Source organism: Ylistrum balloti, unplaced genomic scaffold (assembly GCF_031769215.1).
Source record: "Ylistrum balloti isolate Yb309-2 unplaced genomic scaffold, AGI_CSIRO_Ybal_v1 Utg369886, whole genome shotgun sequence".
Classification (NCBI taxonomy): Eukaryota; Metazoa; Mollusca; class Bivalvia; order Pectinida; family Pectinidae; genus Ylistrum; species Ylistrum balloti.
The window spans coordinates 95,646-117,297 of record NW_026782021.1 but is presented as its reverse complement, the minus strand read 5'-3'; the positions used below and the strand labels follow the sequence as shown (position 1 = coordinate 117,297).

The 21,652-nt window shown below is 36.8% G+C and overlaps 1 protein-coding gene across 1 annotated transcript in view; it reads right to left on the bottom strand.

Moving 5' to 3' along the window:
- Positions 1-10,022: 10,022 nt before the first annotated feature.
- The window catches only part of LOC132546348 (uncharacterized), a 104,950-nt gene continuing 93,320 nt past the window's right edge, over positions 10,023-21,652 (bottom strand). Inside the window, exon 24 of the mRNA XM_060210061.1 lies at positions 10,023-10,965. Within this exon, the coding sequence (XP_060066044.1) occupies positions 10,023-10,965 (943 nt within the window). The remainder of the gene's footprint in view (positions 10,966-21,652) is intronic.

Here is a 21,652-nt window from a genome sequence, read left to right as displayed (position 1 = left end):
TTTCAATGTGTGTGGCAGAATAATATCGCCATCGATTATGCTTTCAACAACGGCACTATAACATCACTGACGCGTCCTAGAAGGACGAAACAGCTGTATGATGTAGCAGCACTGACGAGTCCTATAACGACGAAACAGCTATATGATATAGCAGCACTGACGAGTCATAGAAGGACGAAACGGCTGTATGATATAGCAGCACTGAGAGTCCTTGGAGGACGAAACAGCTGTATGATATGATATCACTGACGAGTTCTAAAAGGACGAAACAGCTGTATGATGTAGCAGCACTGACGAGCCCTAGAACGACGAAACAGCTGTATGATATAGCAGCACCGACGAGTCCTATAACGACGAAACAGCTATATGATATAGCAGCACTGACGAGTCATAGAAGAACGAAACAGCTGTATGATATGATATCCCTGACGAGTCCTAGAAGGACGGTACAGCTGTATGATGTATGATATAGCAGCACTGACGAGTCCTAGGAGGACGAAACAACTGTATGATATAGCAGCAATGAGTCAGTATTTTTGATTGTTTGCCTTTATTGTAACTAGCTAGAAATATTCTTTAGATGTGCTGTTCACTTGTGTGTCTTCTGTACATTGTTTGATAACCCAATCTAGTAATGTTTTTGTCCATTGTAATGCAGTTCGAATTTTTTATTTACATGAACAACAATCCAAAGACAAAAATGGCGATATACCAACTGAAACTGCATCGTAACTCCAATTAGATGAAACAAGGAAAATTATGGTGATCCTTGCAAAACTACAAAGAGGATAAGACCAGATGTTCCGGAAAAGTCAGCGTCTTTTGGTTCATCAACGACACACGCCATGCTAGTTTTTGTAAATCCAAGTAAGCAAAGTTTCCAAATGAGGACAAGGGAACCATCAACCAACTAACGAGCATGAAACACGTCACACTTCATATCGCACAAGGATATGGCACATCCCCAATCAGATCATAATGACGACTGCAGACTTTCCCGTAACCTTTATGCATCTCTTGAAATAACTATGAAATGAAAATTAAGACATGTCATTGTGCAATATATAATAAAATAAAAACGAAAGATTGTTATCAGATAAAACATGATACTATATGAAAACCACGACAGGATACTAATGCAAGTTGATACCATTACATAACAGTAATAATTAAGGATTTCGTATCAATATAAAACAATAAAAATGTTTAAAACACCGAGACGGAATTATATAAATAAAGCAATACATTAATAATAGGTTAAATCACCACCAAGGAGTTACCTGTACAAACCAATACTAAAATAGCATGTTGAAAACACCAACACGCAATTATATCGTGTTAAAATCAAACTGAATATTACTATAAAGTTTTGTTAAAAAGGATACATCGAAACAAGTGACTTTTTTCACTTCTTTTCTTAATATTTTTCCTTAGCTTTATTGAATTTGAATTTCCATCATGACTCCGTTGATGTGTCAGTATTTCATTGTTGTTTCGATAATGGGTATTAATTACTCTATAGGTTATTTCTTGGAAGCGCGTTTTGTTAGTTTTTCTGTGAGATGTTAACATCTGCCGTAAGTTTTGTGATATTAGAAACAAGCCCTGCAATATCAAGTCAGATGCGACATGTTTACACCATATGTCGGGGAAGCAATGGTATTTCGATCTAGAATTTGAAATAAATTCACAACAGTAAAAAAGAAATTATCACGATTTAACGGTTACCTAATCCTTCAGACAACGTCGTAAGTTAAGGTCGAGTTATAAATATGACGGGAAAAGGCCATAAAAATCCGTTAAAGTAAATAAATAATTAAAATAAACAAGTCAATATTGTCATCGGCGATGTATTAAATAACAACGGTTAATGAAACAACAAATTAATTTAAAAGTAAGATTGAATACTTGGGAAGATTTAATTACCTGTTCTAGATATATGTACGAAAACATTGTCACATTCTCCAATTCAAGAGTGGTTTTGTTTAAACGACATACCCTCCTCACCTTTGATTTGATTACACACAAGAGAGTATTAACGAGAGCAGCGGTGGTTAGAAAACTGCATGACTACGTTGGGATCCACAGACGTAAGGTGACTACTTATGTTAATATAATCGTGATAGTTGTAAATAATACAACCACAATAAAACAAAAAACTAGGCAGGTTTTGACAGACAGGTGCTCAATTAACTAGGAAAAAAAGACATGTAGTATGCACGTATATGACCCAGCTAATGTTTTATTTGAAATATAACATATAAAATCGTCAATTAGCGTAACACATGCAGCAATATTAGCAATTATGATGAGTGATTACCGCTTCCGTCCTCGACAGATGTATGAAATGAGATAACAAGATTTATTTTATATAAATTACGACAACCATTGAATCCTAAAACTTGAATGGGAATGAAGCTGAAATCCTCATCATCCCCTGGTTAACGTGAGTACCTTACCTAAATCGAACCGACCTGTACAAATATCTAGCTTTAAATCATTTCACTAGCTTTAAATGATTCCACTAGGATGGATCAGCAAGTAGTATTCACGTAAATTATTTCCTAATACAAACGTTTTAGACTAAAATCATTCTCATACTTCTACCCATCGAAAAGCGATCAATTATTTGTACCGACGAATGCTTTAAATGGGTATAAGTGTACATTGATACATTTATACCGTAACAGTCACCTGATTAAAATAAACACCAGGCACCATCACGGATTTAAGAGTTTAATGTTGTACACATATGTTGGTACATAGGTTTATAGTCAGCTTTAGTGTAGGACATCTGGGTAAGACCATATACCTGGTGATAATGAACTACATCAAAATACTTCATCAAAGGCACAAGTGATTCACACTAAAAAGGGCATTCCATCGGGCCTGAACGGCTCACAACACATTTATCATATCTAGGGACGGCGGATAATTTAGAAAAAAAAAATGCCATTCATATACGAGAGTAATTCAGATAGAAAGACATATATCATACAGAACAGACAGGACAACACTTATCGACAACCCACGTAGCTTCTTGAGACCGCACATAGCAGTATCCTTGTTAACGAGCTATCGGAACACCACGTATATACCCAGAGCTCTATTGATGTCACGTGAAAGGATGCTTTATATATTCGTTGTGTGAACACTGTTGGGTAGATGGTGTTATTGAGAACGTTGTTGGTGTCACGTGGTAAGGCACTAGATATTGTGTGAACACTGTTGGGTAGATGATGTTATTGAGAACGTTGTTGGTGTCACGTGGTAAGGCACTCTCTATATTGGAGAACACTGTTGGGAAGATGGTGTTATTGAGAACGTTGTTGGTGTGACGTGGTAAGGCACTCTCTATATTGGAGAACACTGTTGGGAAGATGGTGTTATTGAGAACGTTGTTGGTGTGACGTGGTAGAACACTCTATATGTTGTGTGAACATTGTTGGGTAGAAAAAGTAATTGAGAACGTTGATTGTGTAACGTGGTAGGACACTCTATATTATGTGAACACTGTTGGGTAGATGATGTAATTGAGAACGTTGTTGGTGTGACGTGGTAAGGAACTATATATTATGTGAACACTGTTGGGTAGATGATGTTATTGAGAACGTTGTTGGTGTGACGTGGTAAGGCACTCTCTATATTGTGTGAACACTGTTGGGTAGAAGATGTAATTGAGAACGTTGTTGGTGTGACGTGGTAAGCACTATCTATTGTGAGAACACTGTTGGGTAGATGATGTAATTGAGAACGTTGTTGGTGTGACGTGGTAAGGCACTCTCTATATTGTGTGAACACTGTTGGGTAGAAGATGTAATTGAGAACGTTGTTGGTGTGACGTGGTAAGCACTATCTATTGTGAGAACACTGTTGGGTAGATGATGTTATTGAGAACGTTGTTGGTGTGACGTGGTAAGGCACTATCTATTGTGTGAACACTGTTGGGTAGATGATGTTATTGAGAACGTTGTTGGTGTGACGTGGTAAGGAACTATATATTATGTGAACACTGTTGGGTAGATGATGTTATTGAGAACGTTGTTGGTGTGACGTGGTAAGGCACTCTCTATATTGTGTGAACACTGTTGGGTAGATGATGTTATTGAGAACGTTGTTGGTGTGACGTGGTAAGGCACTCTCTATATTGTGTGAACACTGTTGGGTAGATGATGTTATTGAGAACGTTGTTGGTGTGACGTGGTAAGGCACTCTCTATATTGTGTGAACACTGTTGGGTAGATGATGTTATTGAGAACGTTGTTGGTGTGACGTGGTAAGGAACTATATATTATGTGAACACTGTTGGGTAGATGATGTTATTGAGAACGTTGTTGGTGTGACGTGGTAGGACACTATATATTGTGTGAACACTGTTGGGTAGATGATGTTATTGAGAACGTTGTTGGTGTGACGTGGTAAGGAACTATATATTATGTGAACACTGTTGGGTAGATGATGTTATTGAGAACGTTGTTGGTGTGACGTGGTAAGGCACTCTCTATATTATGTGAACACTGTTGGGTAGATGATGTTATTGAGAACGTTGTTGGTGTGACGTGGTAGAACACTCTATATATTGTGTGAACATTGTTGGGTAGAAAATGTAATTGAGAACGTTGGTTGTGTAACGTGGTAGGACACTATATATTGTGAGAACATTGTTGGGTAGATGGTGTAATTGAGGACGTTGTTAATGTCACGTGGTAGGACACTCTATATTATGTGAACACTGTTGGGTAGATGATGTTATTGAGAACGTTGTTGGTGTGACGTGGTAAGGCACTCTCTATATTGTGTGAACACTGTTGGGTAGATGATGTTGTTGAGAACGTTGTTGGTGTGACGTGGTAAGCACTATCTATTGTGAGAACACTGTTGGGTAGAAGATGTAATTGAGAACGTTGTTGGTGTGACGTGGTAAGCACTATCTATTGTGAGAACACTGTTGGGTAGATGATGTAATTGAGAACGTTGTTGGTATAACGTGGTAGGACACTATATATTGGGTAAGCACCGCGTGGAATTAAAACGTGGCACACTTCACAGTTATTCTCGTTATGCTATTAACATTACATTTGATTGTACATTGATTTGTCTGTGAAATCTACTGTCAGACACCTCTAATACGTTAAACATAAAATGTACTTCAGGAATATTATTTTAGTCAAAGATTCTATTTCTGTATTACAATGATAGTTGTTAACATTACTGATATTATCGTGTATTGTGGAGGGTATAGCAGAGGCACAGGAACAATGCAATTTGACCGTTGACCGATCAGTATCATGCACTTGCCTGGCGGAGTAGATCACCAGCGGAAATCTTCTGTCTTCTGAATGACATGTACCGGTATATATTTAATTGACCATACTAATAATGAGTACACATACATCACGCTGTCAATTAAAACTCATTAGAATTAATCGTTTAAATTTAACAGAAACATAATTCAACACTACCTGCGATTTAACCAAGTTATCTATATTTGAGATCCATCTTATATAAAATCATCGCCATTGAAACAGTGATAAAACAATGAAGATGATATTACATGTTACAATAGGTGTGGTGATGTTGACAATGATCGAAGCTGACATTCCTTTCGAAATGTGGTCTGATCCTCTTTAAAACGGTTTCCTGATGGATGGTGTTCAGTCATATAACAAAAGACCTCCTAGAAGACTCCCATCTACTAAGCGTACAAATGCACGTGCATATGGCATTGTGTCTCTAATTATGACCTCCCAGAACATACATAATCTACATATCACGGAGCTTGTCGAACACTAGTAATTATTCGGAACTGTTCGTATTGTAAGACAGAAAGTAAACCACTTTGTATTCATACCCGACCATGTCTATTATAACGCTGTACATCATGCCACAGCCGGAATGCCTAATTTTACATACTAACCATTATGTATTTATTTATACCACGTTCATCACATGTCCTGGGTTTTTCATTTTAGAATCTATGTCAATGTTTAACTCGCCTTCGACAGGTAATGATCTAGCTGCAGTTGTTCATATATTTGGTAAGTGAACTAGTGATTGGAAAAAGATTTTGTAACATGAAACACAAATTCTAAGACTCCTTCTCCGCGAACACTCTGACCAATCTCGACAATTATACGACACGAAATGATACAGGATGTTTTCAATTTTGTTTTAGTTTTAATAACTGAATTAATTCTTCTTTTTCCCTTTATAGCAACTAAGTGTTATCTCCTATTGATGACCAAAGATATATGTATCCTCTTTGGATGTTGGTAATGTTTGTTTGCAAGGTGAATGACAGTTTGATCATTCATTCTGGCACATAGAAATACCAGTTCAAAAACGGAAGAAAATCACAAACGCTACACATTCAATAAAGTATACGTTTCGACTGGAATGATATCGATGCTGTTGTATTAATTTGACATTATAGATAGAAAGCAGTGAAATGACGATTGATGATTTACGTAAATTGTGGATAAATCGGCGGTAAATGCAGACTGACGGTAGACTGTATGGAATGGTGATCAATGTACAACCAGCAATTGAAATCATGGCGTATTTGGGGAACTTTAAGTGTGAAGACTTTCATATTTGCTTGTCTACCATCAAGGTCCTTAGGTAAAAACGGGGAGGTTTTGTAGGTGTCATATTATAAAGGTCAAATCAACGTGTTTACATCTAAATTGTAAACAATTGCTAGAAGCTTGCGCTACCTGTAGAGAGTTCATAAATATGTTTTTGTCCGTAATGGTGATGCAAACCCTGTCTCCTCGGCAAGGACAAGGACATAAACCAAGAAACTGGTGTACCTGTCAACTACATCTCAGCGCTGGACTTGACGACTATTGACACTGATAGCTATACCCTCACTGCCCACGTAAACAAGCTATACGTTAGTCTTCGTATATAATGATTGATATTGACCACAAAACTAAGGACAACACCCGCCATAACGGATATGTAGGCGGCTTCCTATGACAGACCAAGGGTCATCACTGACTTTATACGTAATTATTTCTGACCAAGGTCATTGTTGCCTATGAATGTACTTGTTACAAAGAGTCACCACCTCCTACGATAAGGTCCACGGGAATAGCGAGGGGGCATGGAACTCTATCGCAAAAACATATTAAAGCCGATATATCGGCCGATGTTGAGAGTAGAAGTTGAAACGTCTGAAAAATTCCAGTTATTTTCTGTTTTGTTATTAGGTATCTCGAACGCTACTACTTGTAACCGTTTTGAATGTTAACATTTAGAAAATAGGCTGCATAAATGATCTGTGCTAAACCACTATATCACTAAACAAGTCAGAATTTCAGCCGACGGGTCCCAGTAGAGCGCTACCCGTAAACCAAGTAGTAAGTAAATCAACCTACTACAATAAGTTGACGAATGCTCTTACATCACCACCAACCCGTGTAGAAAAGGTAAATGTGTACATCAATTTCAATCTTCCTAGTTATTAGTTCTACTTATGTGTTAATTTCTACAACAAATCCAATGTTATGTCACTAATTCACATTTCAACTAGAAATCATTATCAAGACATAACACATTATAAAATAACAAGGTTCTGGCATAAATCGTGTTCCAGTTCCCAAACAGCGATACGAAGGCAGCGACGGAGGACAAGGAGGAGAAAACACTTTCAATTACGTAGCATTGTTAGGTTTTTGGTGGAAACCAATTACATAAATACAAAGAAATGACAGTTCTAAATGTGCATGGATAATATGACAAACCACTTTCTTGTTTATTACCATCTACAATAGTGATGTATTGGAACTTGAGTCGAGAACGACGCGATGCCATTACTGAACAGACTCGTGCCATCATAGAAGCCAACCAGGATCTTCAACATCCTCCGTAACTCTTCTGAGACCAGACAGGACGCTGATAGGGGCATATTTCACGACGAAAATAAACAAAACTTTTGAGTCACAAACTGTACTGATGAAGAAAACGTATGCATATGTGTTCTACTGTCCCTGATTTATACTACTTTTATGGTATACCAGGAAAGATGTTTGTACTTTTCAAAAATAGATCCCTTCATCATACTTTTTTCCGTGTTGTCTTTAATTGAAATTATGCCAAGATTTCTTTTAAACATAATATACATGCTTTACATATGATTTACGGTTCATGATAGTATTTTCATCACAAATATATTTCTTCTGTATATGTGTCGTTAGTGATACTATTGTTCTCTGTTTATCTACGTAACCGTTTAACGCTTGCATATCTACACCGACCACCTCAACACCAAACCAAGCGATACATTTGAACATATTTATAATTACTTGTCTTTTCAATGTGTAAGTCTGCTATCAATTCACTCGGAGTCTGTCCTAGTGTTTCTCGCATTTATATGTGTTGTTTCCAGTTTTCGACGTAAATGATTTTCAAATTGCAGGTGCGTCAATCTGAATACGCCTTACTATTTGTCATTACAACCTGAATTGATTTCAGTGTCTACCAAGATTTAAGATGGTAGGAAATCTACCGAAGAAGCTAGACATTACAGAAGTAATATTCACATAAATGTATTGCACAATCATGATGTCATTCCATTTAATATTCAGTAGGCTGGTTAAGTATAAACGTTAATCAACAATGGACACCGCGTGGCTTCCAGATATGCTGTTTGGTGAGTAATAAGTTAAGTTTGTCTTCATGATATAGAAATATTATTACCGAGTAAGATGTGAGTGAAGTTCGGAGTCTTTTTCGGAATGTGAATTCGGTGTGAATTTGACTTAAAAATTTACACAGCGTGTTTCTTCGATGAAGTATAACAACTGATTGTATTTTGCTAGTGCTCCTTAAATTGCAGTATGCCCTTGTCTAGCAATTTACAATTTTGAATTTATTGATATATTGGGTTTACTTGTCTAAATTTCTGTACTTGAATTTGTGTTTAATGCTGTTCGCAATCGTCATAATGACATGCCGTGTTTATTAACATGTATGCGTCGTCAAATGTATTGAATCGTTTATATGACGGATGACATCTTCTGTAACGTTCCAGTTACACACCTGTCGATGAGCATCCTGGTTCTACGACCAGGTCAGCCTAGGTCGATTCTGATTTCGATTTCGAACTAAATAGAATAACCCTTAAACCGGCGAAGAGATTGTTAACAGAAAACCAAGTATGCTTTTATTCTGATTTGTTAAGTTTTTGTCAGCAAGCGTCCCCAATAAATTTTACTGATATACTTGCTGAATTTCTTTTGATCGTTCATGGCTTTGTAGTGGTGTTCCCACATTGGCTTGGAAATCAAATTTTGTAGGACAAGATAAGTTTTTAACTAATCACAATGTCGGAAGTTTAAAGTCGGATTGTGACCACAGAAATGTATCTATTTGTTTGTTTATTGTTAGGCTATTGTTTTAACCAACTGGAATTTCCACTTACGATAACAGAAAGCGCTCGCTGGACTTCCATTTCTTAACTTAATCGCTGTATTACAACTTACAAACGTATTGATTACCAAAAGAAATAAACCCATACATTTTTGTCATATCTGAACAAACATTAGAAACCATAACATAAAAAGCTTGAAACCTAAAACAATATTTCTTTTTTCTGTTACTGCATTATACTACAAATGTAAAAATAAAGGCGAAATACTAAACAGATCTAGACATATACCTATCACATTTCTGCATTTTATGCCAGTAGTGACCTATCAACACAATCGCAAGGAAATAGGTTGTTGTCATTGTCAATGCAGCATCATTTGTTACAATTTCTATAATATGAATATAAGAGAGCAGTGATCAGTTATCCCTTGGGTTAAGTGTGACGAGTACTTGAAAAGTTTGTTTTTGTTTCTTCTCAAATTAACATGTTTCTTCATAAACTTTAACATAATTAAATACATTTGTACCTCAAAATAATAACATCAGTATCGTATTGTATGATATTTTATTAGTCATGTGCCATTTTATTTCAATGACAGGTAACACAGTCAAAAATAAGCCATGGTCTTGATTTTAGTTTTGGACGATTACAAGTAAGTGTTTAGAGTGTTCTCGTCCCAGGACATCAACGTATCAATGCTGGAACTACAAACAGAAGTATCATTGTCACCCCACATCGTTTGGTCGATCTCGCAATGTTTAGATTTCCAACTGAAATTACCACATCCAAGTGTCGCAGTCCCGTGGAAACGTCCAGTCGAATCAGAATCCACAAAGTTATCGCAAAAATGGAACTCCTCGTTTATAGGTATTAAACATTTCTTACAAAATGTATAATCACTTGCTAACTGATCAGCTTCTTGTTGTCTATCTAAGGAATGTGAATCACGTTTCAAAGTCACGAATCGATTAGATGCACACAAGTCCTGAAGGAAAACTTCGTCCTCCATACCAATCGACTCTTTGTGACTACCTCTGGACGAGAGAGTCCGAGGACTTGCGTTCGGTGATGAACCGGAATAACTACTTGTGTCGAACCCTGAGTCTCGGTGTTCTCTACATTGACTACTTTCCAAGTTCTGTACTGGTGTTAAAAGTGAAAACTGACCAGAATAATGATCCTCAAGGTAAGGTGGTGTGCGCTCTATTTGAACTTCATGAACAATTAAAGTGTGATCTTTAGCAGTCTCCTCCTCTGAGCTGTCACTGTCTTGTGGTTTCTGGGCAATGGGTGATGTTTCAATGATAGAAACTGGATTTGAGGTATGTTCAAGATGTAATGCACTGACATCCATTGATTCATACACATCGCGTGTCTCATCGTCGAGAGTGTCGACCTGTGCATAACGTACTGAAGATTCTTCCTGGACACACGTTACAGTGTAATAGTACTGACAGGAGTCGATGTCCATACTCAGGTAGTCTACTTCACACTCGTTTTCCAGCATGGCATCTAGCGTCGATTTTAAATCTGTGAAGCTCGGTCTCAATTTCGGCAACTCGTTCCAACAATTCAACATGACGTTGTATCTGAAAAAAAATAAAGATAAGAAAATGAAGGCTTAGTAATATTTCTATCTCTCAATCTCAAAACAATAACAATCTTCACTGTATGTACTGTTTAAACAATAATTCCAACTTGAAGATTTATTTCATTGTTAGTGAACGTACAGATGTACCACATCTAAAACAAATACCAAAACAACAATACACTATTACAAAAAAGCAACGTGGCCGCAAAGATACCAAAACAACAGAGAAGCCAAAAGTAACCGATTGTTCAACACAACCAGACACAAATATGATCTCATCGCGTTTCCTCAATTATTAGATAAATAACGTAGATTTCACGGATAGTTTGTCCGATGTCATGACAACGGGCCGCAAAGGACTGATATATGTATGGAGACAAGTAGGACAACCAACCACAACCTTACATTAGCTTGTGCTTTGCTTCTCGTTAACCTTGTGACTCCACATTGACTAGTATCAATGGCTAGGTGGAACCACAAGAGAACCACATATCACTTATCCAAACCGCAAACCGTCCGACAAGTCGGGAGAATCGGGAACGGCCATTTGTTATTCACAAAGAAGACGGCATCTCCAGCTGGGTATGCAACTTCTGTCTAATTCATAACAGCTACACCTACACTCATGTCGCCCGTCAGTGTCTGTTCTTTCCCATCGCATTAACAAACAAATACTGTCATCAAAAAATGTCCTCCCTGTACGTGTAGAAATAAAATACGTATTGCTTTAACTACGTTTTCTTTGTTGTGGACGTCTCGTTAGTAACACAAATACATGTATCTAGTTGTCTTATCTACTTTGTGTGTCAACGAAACGGGCAAACAGGTTGTCATTAACAGTGCCACGGAACAAATAAATTGAGAGAAATCTGTATGTGCTTGTGACAAAGTTTCAAGTTTTTGTAGAATTCTGTAGATGTTATGGACAAGATTTCAAGTTTTTCTAGAATTCTGTAGGTGATTTGGACAAAATTTCACGTTTTCGTATAATTCTGCAGGCGTTTTGGACAAAGTTTCAAGACTCTAGGTATTTTATCACATATTTAGGAACATCGGTTATTCAACTCGTATCAAAGCTGTTATTTATAATAAGTTTACTGTGTACGAAGTAGGGGACCGGTGTGATCCGTGTTCTGGTCGTTTTCTACATTCACATTGAGGTATGCCCTGTGACAACTATGTCTTGCATTCCTCAGATTACACTAGTGCCAAATTCAAAGCTCATCATTACTGACTCTATCAATGCCTTTACTGTCAGCGCTGTTTGAAAAATCGACGAATGAAGATTTCAAATTTTCATTTCGTATCATGAAAAATAAATACATTTCGCTCAACGTGAAATGATAAGATCATAAAAATATAAATCTGAACGTTGTTTAGGGAGTGACAATCAGGCTATGAAAATAGTTCAGTGATGGTGTACACATCACACAATGTAAGCCATTACATCATAAAGCAACCTTTTCAAATATTACATATAAAACGGCAACAAAATTTGAATTTAAATACACTAAGCACTAACCATAAAGTTAAATACAGGCGCTATGTCAAACGAACGATCATGTAGTAGCTATACATATAAAAACAACATAAAACAGACACGCATTCCAAAGGAACAGAATTCTGAAAATTCTGACATGTTTTACAAGTACAAATATATGTAGATTTTAATATTCAAATCATCCGTATCTTGTCTGTCTTTCAGGTGTTCATGAATCCGTTTTAGTTGTAAACGTTGTGTCTACAAACTAATGTCCTCGTGTCTGATTGTAGGAACTACTGTCGTTGTATTTAATGATAGGAACTATTGTGTTTGTGTTTGCTTGTAGGAGGTAATATTTTTGTATAGAGTCATGAGAAGTATTGTCTTTGCATCTGAATGTAGGAACTATTGTCTTTGTCTCTGATTGCGGGAACTATTGTCTTTGTATTTGATTGTAGGAATAATTGTCTTTGTCTCTGATTGCGGGAACTATTGTCTTTGTATTTGATTGTAATAACAATTGTCTTTGTCTCTGATTGTACGAACTATTGTCTTTGTATTTGATTGTAGGAACAATTGTCTTTGTCTCTGATTGTAGGAACAATTGTCGTTGTCTCTGATTGTAGGAACAATTGTCGTTGTCTCTGATTGTAGGAACAATTGTCGTTGAATTTAATGTTAGGAAATATTGTCTTTGTATCTGATTGTAGGAACTATTGTCTTTGTATCTGATTGTGGGAACTATTGTCTTTGTATTTGATTGTAATAACAATTGTCTTTGTCTCTGATTGTACGAACTATTGTCTTTGTATTTGATTGTAGGAACAATTGTCTTTGTCTCTGATTGTAGGAACAATTGTCCTTGTCTCTGATTGTAGGAACAATTGTCGTTGAATTTAATGTTAGGAAATATTGTCTTTGTATCTGATTGTAGGAACTATTGTCTTTGTATCTGAATGTAGGAACTATTGTCTTTGTATCTGAATGTAGGAACTATTGTCTTTGTATGTGACTGTAGGAACTATTGTCTTTGTATCTGATTGTACGAACTATTGTCTTTGTATCTGATTGTACGAACTATTGTCTTTGTATCTGATTGTAGGAACTATTGTCTTTGTATTTAACGTTAGGAACCATTGTCTTTGTATCTGATTGTACGAACTATTGTCTTTGTATCTGAATGTAGGAACTATTGTCTTTGTATCTGAATGTAGGAACTATTGTCTTTGTATGTGATTGTAGGAACTATTGTCTTTGTATCTGATTGTACGAACTATTGTCTTTGTATCTGATTGTAGGAACTATTGTCTTTGTATCTGATTGTGGGAACTATTGTCTTTGTATCTGATTGTACGAACTATTGTCTTTGTATCTGATTGTGGGAACTATTGTCTTTGTATCTGATTGTACGAACTATTGTCTTTGTATTTAATATTAGAAACTTTTGTCTTTGTATTTAATGTAGAAACTACTGACTTGGTATTAAATTTTAGCCAGTACTGTCTTCATATTCCATTGTAGGAACTACTACCTTGGTGTTTAATTGTATGAACTAATTTCTTTGCATTTGATTGTAGGAAGAAGCGTTTTTTGTTTGCTTGTAAATGGTGTCTTTTTCCCACGGGGAGTTAACAATTCAGGGAAACAAAATGAATCAATGGGCATTCTGGACATCAAAATAACTACTAATTTAAAAAGGTAAGTCATTGAATTTGTATTGAATTGATCTACACTGAGTAGGGCCTGATTAAAAACCTTGTGTATTTAAAGTTAATTAAAGTGTGTGACCAAAACTGTTGTGATTATAGTATATACCATTTCTTTATTAACATCACATACAGCATTTTAAAAACGTGCCAAGTTTTCTATGTTTTCCATTATCTTGTTTTGAGTAATGGCAGGTGACACGAACACTAGTCTTGTATTAATTAGTCCCAGCTTACAATGGCCATAAAAGCTGATTGAGATTTCATCGCAAGTATATCTATCTTCAACAAATTTTCTCCGGATTCTTTTTTAAAAATTTCCACAATAATTTAATATATTCTAACCTCTTAGGTGCCATAACAGTTACTGGATTTATCTATATACAAATAATAACAGTAGCTCTAAGCAGGAGGTAGTTTAAGAAAATGTCAATAGTGTAGACAGTGAGAAACTTATCCATTCACATGAAAATGGGGAATGGAAGTCCTGACAGGAAAAAGAAGAAATGACAAATGACCATTTCGGTAGAGATGCCTGAAAGTGTCAATAGTAGTGGTAACAGGAAAATGTCTGTAAGACATGAATACCTTTATTCCCATGCATGCAAGTATCAGTGTTTGACATATTTGTTTTAAACATTTTCTTACTCATATCAAATATATACAGTGGGATTAGGCCCTTTCCCTTTAGACATGTTTTCATATATTGTAACAGTGACCTTGGCCTTGGAAACAGGAACTCATCCAAGGTATCATCCTTGTTGACCTTAAATTGAAATTTCTTAAAATGAGGATGAATGGACTGTACATTTACAGATACTGTTAATGTCAATGATCTCTCTTATTTATGAAATTTGTTACCTGATCACAAGATAAAATATAACTATGCGCCAAAAATATAATATATTTGGTTTTTTTAATTTAAACTCATAATGAAAGCCTTCCTTCAGTAGGCAGCCTATAATTCACAGACATAAATCTTCAGAAAAGTCTTACCTCATCACTCTTCAAAAGGCTGAACTTTTTTTCCAGTTTTAATAATTCCATTTAATTAGATATAGATGTGATTAAGCAATATATACGTGGATATCTGCACGTTTATATGAATCACTGTCATAATACAGGTTGTTTTGATGCCTAAAAAACAGACACAAACACAATAATACTGATTTAGAATTGAGAAATGGATTCAAAATCTGTACACTTGTTATTGTTAATTCTGTATGTGATATTGGCAGGATTTCAATACCCTAATAAAAATATCATCTGACAGGAAAGACAAGCAATGCTGCTTATAAATATGTAGCCATGCTTGGCCTCCAGTGGGAGCTGCAAACTGGACCTCTGATCACATACTCACAAAGAAATAGGTGGAACATCAGGAGAATTACCATGATGTCTAGTGTTTGAACCTGCCTTTGAACTGTGCTCTTAGGTGGGGGCACAAGCCTCCGAACATGATAACTATTATACCACCTTGCAATGAGTTTCCAAAGATGCTCCATAAACATCTGTGGTGGAACTACACAAGGAAAAATGCCGGCTATGTCAATTTACAAGTTGATAGTTTTCTACCATATACTCTGTAAATAAGTTCATCATTATCTCAAGGTATTCCGCAAATGCTGCCTTTGGAATTTAGTGTTTTCCCCAAGTAAATGTATTTGTATATGTTAACAATTCATGTTAATTATGACTGTATCCTACCATTGGCACTTCACTCTCTCTATCAAGTCACCTTTCATGTATGTTCTATTCTTTTTCTCTGTAAACTATCCAAGGTTTCTGAGTTCTTCATTTTAGGGACAACATGTGACAATTTTTTCATTTAACTATTATTACATTTTGGTAAAAAAGGCATTTGGCACCGGTATTCTGACTATCAGACTCAACAAACGGCACTTGTGAATCATCTCATTTGAAATACCACAATAATCATTATAAAACAAAACATTAAAAATATGCTATGCTATGACATATATTTGAAAAAAGACTCTAAAACAAGAGCATAGTCAGATATGATACATCAGGTTTCCATTCAGCTGTGATACCATTCAAATAATACTATATTAATGTCTATATATACAATTAGTCAAAATGATTTAATCTTTAAATAATTTTTAAATATAAAAAACCTTAATTATAGAGTATTCATTGTAGTTTCTAGACCTTAGATCTAGAATAGATGAGATAAATTTCTTTACTAGAAGCTTTAGAAAGAACTTGCAGAAATAAAGGTACGTAATGGTGTCTGACTAATGACGGTGTCTGGTAACACAGAACTGTTATCACATAATAACAGCTATATATCAATAGCCTCAATGTCGTCAATCTTTCATTTCTGTGTAATCACTTCAATAAGGAATTGTTTCTGTTATTTCAGAAATTTTAGTCTTAATGTAGCTCTTCTGAATGATCTCACAGCTTTGTACAGGTAAATTGTACAGGTAAATTGTACAGGTAAATCAAACCGACATGCACTTGTCACAACAGTGGTGATCTCATATTATTACTATGATACTAATTAATTATGGGATTTGTTAATTATACCAGTGAGCACCTGTCATAGCTGGCTTATAATTAAAAAAACTTTTTTATGAAGCTAAGCTAACTTAAAAATAGTCTAAAATGAAGGTAAATGAGTGAGAAAGACGACTCCTTGAATGGATAATACTTGTCAATGGTAAAATACCGGCTACTCTAACACAGGTAGCATAATGTTTAAAAAGGGAGAAATGGCCAATCTGGATTTGATCTTTTTCAAAACTAGTACTGGTGTGTGGGTTTTGAACAAATCTTTATCTATCATTAAGTAACAATCTGGTGTTTCATCATTACAAACAACTACCAACCTGTCATTAGTGGATAAACAGGTGTGTACCACTTTCCTGTCCTTAGTGGACAGTCAGCTTTATCACCATTACTGGTGATTAGGGGGACACACAGCTGTAACACCATTACTGGTGATTAGTGGACATACAGCTGTAACACCATTACTGGTGATTAGTGGACATACAGCTGTAACACCATTACTGGTCATTAGTGGACAGTCAGCTTTATCACCATTACTGGTGATTAGGGGGACACACAGCTGTAACACCATTACTGGTCATTAGTGGACAGTCAGCTGTAACACCATTACTGGTGATTAGTGGACATACAGCTGTAACACCATTACCGGTCATTAGTGGACAGTCAGCTGTAACACCATTACTGGTGATTAGTGGACATACAGCTGTAACACCATTACTGGTGATTAGGGGGACAGACAGCTGTAACACCATTACTGGTGATTAGGGGAAATACAGCTGTAACACCGTTACTGGTGATTAGGGGGACGGACAGCTGTGACACCTTTCTGGTCATTAGTGGACACACACCTGTAAACCATTACTGGTCATTAGTGGACACACAGCTGTAAGACCATTACCGATCATTAGTGGACTATGACACACACCTGTAAGACCATTACCGGTCATTAGTGGACACACAGCTGTTAGACCATTACCGGTCATTAGTGGACACACAGCTGTAAGACTATTACCGGTCATTAGTGGACATACAGATGTAACACCATTACTGGTGATTAGGGGGACAGACAGCTGTAACACCATTACTGGTGATTAGGGGACAGACAGCTGTAACACCTTTCTGGTCATTAGTGGACACACACCTGTAAACCATTACTGGTCATTAGTGGAGACACAGCTGTAAGACCATTACTGGTCATTAGGGGACACACAGCTGTAACACCATTACTGGTCATTAGGGGACACACAGCTGTGAGACCATTACCGGTCATTAGTGGAGACACAGCTGTAAGACCATTACTGGTCATTAGTGGACACACAGCTGTAACACCATTACTGGTCATTAGTGGAGACACAGCTGTAAGACTATTACCGGTCATTAGTGGACACACAGCTGTAAGACCATTACTGGTCATTAGTGGACACATAGCTGTTAGACCATTACCGGTCATTAGTGGACACACAGCTGTAACACCATTACCGGTCATTAGCGGACACACAGCTGTAACACCTTTCTGGTCATTAGTGGACACACAGCTGTAAGACCGTTACTGGTCATTATTGGACTATGACACACACCTGTAACACCATTACCGGTCATTAGTGAACACACAGCTGTTAGACCATTACCGGTCATTAGTGGACACACAGCTGTAAGAACATTACTGGTCATTAGCGGACACACAGCTGTTAGACCATTACCGGTCATTAGTGGACTATGACACACACCTGTAACACCATTACCGGTCATTAGTGAACACACAGCTGTTAGACCATTACCGGTCATTAGTGGACACACAGCTGTAACACCATTACTGGTCATTAGTGGACACACAGCTGTAAGACCATTACTGGTCATTAGGGGACACACAACTGTAAGACTATTACTGGTCATTAGGGAACACACAACTGTAAGACTATTACTGGTGATTAGTGGACACACAGCTGTAACACCATTACTGGTCATTAGGGGACACACAGCTGTAAGACTATTACTGGTCATTAGGGGACACACAGCTGTGAGACCATTACTGGTCATTAGTGGACACACAGCTGTAACACCATTACTGGTCATCAGTGGACACACAGCTGTAACACAATTGCTGATCATCATGGGACAGTTAGCTGTAACACTTTCTTACCTATCTATCATAATAGAGTGATTTCTTATCATTAGGAAAGTAGGAGATGGCCTCCTCAGCTGTGATTTGGCCAGGTGTTGGTGTTAATAACTGGGTCCCGGCTGAAAATGGTCACTGGGAAATTAGGACCACAGAGAAGCTGTCACACCCCTACTGGTCCATTATCACCTCACCATTTCACGGTCACACTATAAAGGGCATTACTGGTACTTGAAGAGGATTCAACCAAATCCTTTTTGACATTGCTTTGCTGGACCAGGTAAGATGGCTATCTGTCAAATGATTGTAAGGGAAGTGAAATAGTGGACAGATAAGTATCTGTACTGGAGGCTAAGTCTAATTTATCACTGGTCTGTGGGTGGTGAGAATGGTTTATGAACTTAAATGTAACCAATGGCATGCCACTTACTTTCTCATAGTAGCCAACAAAAAACCACACAGTAACAAAAAATATGTAGCTGTTAATGGTTAAAAGTTTGGATTGTTTGATCTGTAATCTCAGTTAATGAATGTATTTTATTGCATCTCTTAAAATTTTTATTTGAACTTTTTAAAACAATTCTTTATGGTTCTAAATAAGAATTGAAAAATATAAACCTTGTACATAAAATTAACATTTGACCATTGAGTCTCACAGTTAACACTATTGACATGTCTATGTCTCACATTTAACACTATTGACCTGTCTGTCTCACAGTCAACACTATTGACCAGTCTATGTCTCACAGTCAACACTATTGACCTGTCTATGTCTCACAGTCAACACTATTGACCAGTCTATGTCTCACAGTTAACACTATTGACCTGTCTGTCTCACAGTCAACACTATTGACATGTCTATGTCTCACAGTTAATGCTATTGACCTGTCTATGTCTCACAGTTAACACTATTGACCTGTCTATGTCTCACAGTCAACACTATTGACCAGTCTATGTCTCACAGTTAACACTATTGACCTGTCTATGTCTCACAGTTAACACTATTGACATGTCTATGTCTCACAGTTAACACTATTGACCTGTCTATGTATCACAGTTAACACTATTGACCCGTCTATGTCTCACAGTTAACACTATTGACCTGTCTATGTCTCACAGTTAACACTATTGACATGTCTATGTCTCACAGTTAACACTATTGACATGTCTATGTCTCACAGTTAACATTATTGACCTGTCTATGTCTAACAGTTAACACTATTGACCTGTCTATGTCTCACAGTTAACACTATTGACCTGTCTATGTCTCAGTTAACACTATTGACATGTCTATGTCTCACAGTTAACACTATTGACCTGTCTATGTCTCACAGTTAACACTATTGACCTGTCTATGTCTCACAGTTAACACTATTGACATGTCTATGTCTCACAGTTAACACTATTGACCTGTCTATGTCTCACAGTTAACACTATTGACCTGTCTATGTCTCACAGTTAACACTATTGACCTGTCTATGTCTCACAGTTAACACTATTGACCTGTCTATGTCTCACAGTTAACACTATTGACATGTCTATGTCTCACAGTTAACACTATTGACCTGTCTATGTCTCACAGTTAACACTATTGACCTGTCTATGTCTCACAGTTAACACTATTGACCTGTCTACTATTGACCTGTGTCTCACACTATTGACAGTTAACACTATTGACATGTCTATGTCTCACAGTTAACACTATTGACCTGTCTATGTCTAACAGTTAACACTATTGACCTGTCTATGTCTCACAGTTAACACTATTGACCTGTCTATGTCTCACAGTTAACACTATTGACATGTCTATGTCTCACAGTTAACACTATTGACATGTCTATGTCTCACAGTTAACACTATTGACCTGTCTATGTATCACAGTTAACACTATTTACCCGTCTATGTCTCACAGTTAACACTATTGACCAGTCTATGTCTCACAGTTAACACTATTGACATGTCTATGTCTCACAGTTAACACTATTGACATGTCTATGTCTCACAGTTAACACTATTGACCTGTCTATGTCTCACAGTTAACACTATTGACCTGTCTATGTCTCACAGTTAACACTATTGACATGTCTATGTCTCACAGTTAACACTATTGACCTGTCTATGTCTCACAGTTAACACTATTGACCTGTCTATGTCTCACAGTTAACACTATTGACCTGTCTATGTCTCACAGTTAACACTATTGACCTGTCTATGTCTCACAGTTAACACTATTGACCTGTCTATGTCTCACAGTTAACACTATTGACCTGTCTATGTCTCACAGTTAACACTATTGACCTGTCTATGTCTCACAGTTAACACTATTGACCTGTCTATGTCTCGCAGTTAATACTATTGACCTATGTCTCACAGTTAATGCTATTGACCTATGTCTCACAGTTAACGCTATTGACCTGTCTATGTCTCACAGTTAACACTATTGACCTGTCTGTCTCACAGTTAACACTATTGACCTGTCTATGTCTCACAGTTAACACTATTGACCTGTCTACGTCTCGCAGTTAATACTATTGACCTATGTCTCACAGTTAATGCTATTGACCTATGTCTCACAGTTAATGCTATTGACCTATGTCTCACAGTTAATGCTATTGACCTATGTCTCACAGTTAATGCTTTTGACCTGTATAGATAAGCTTTGGCTAGTTAGAATTTACATAAAACATCTTGACCAGGTTCCCAATGAACTGTTCAAGCTTTTCTACTGATTATGACCCTTTACATTTAGCATATTACTCATGGTGTTACATCAAGGGAGGTTTATATTTACATAAACATTGTCATTCTGCACCAGAAATGTAGCTTTATGGCTACCAAATGAAAA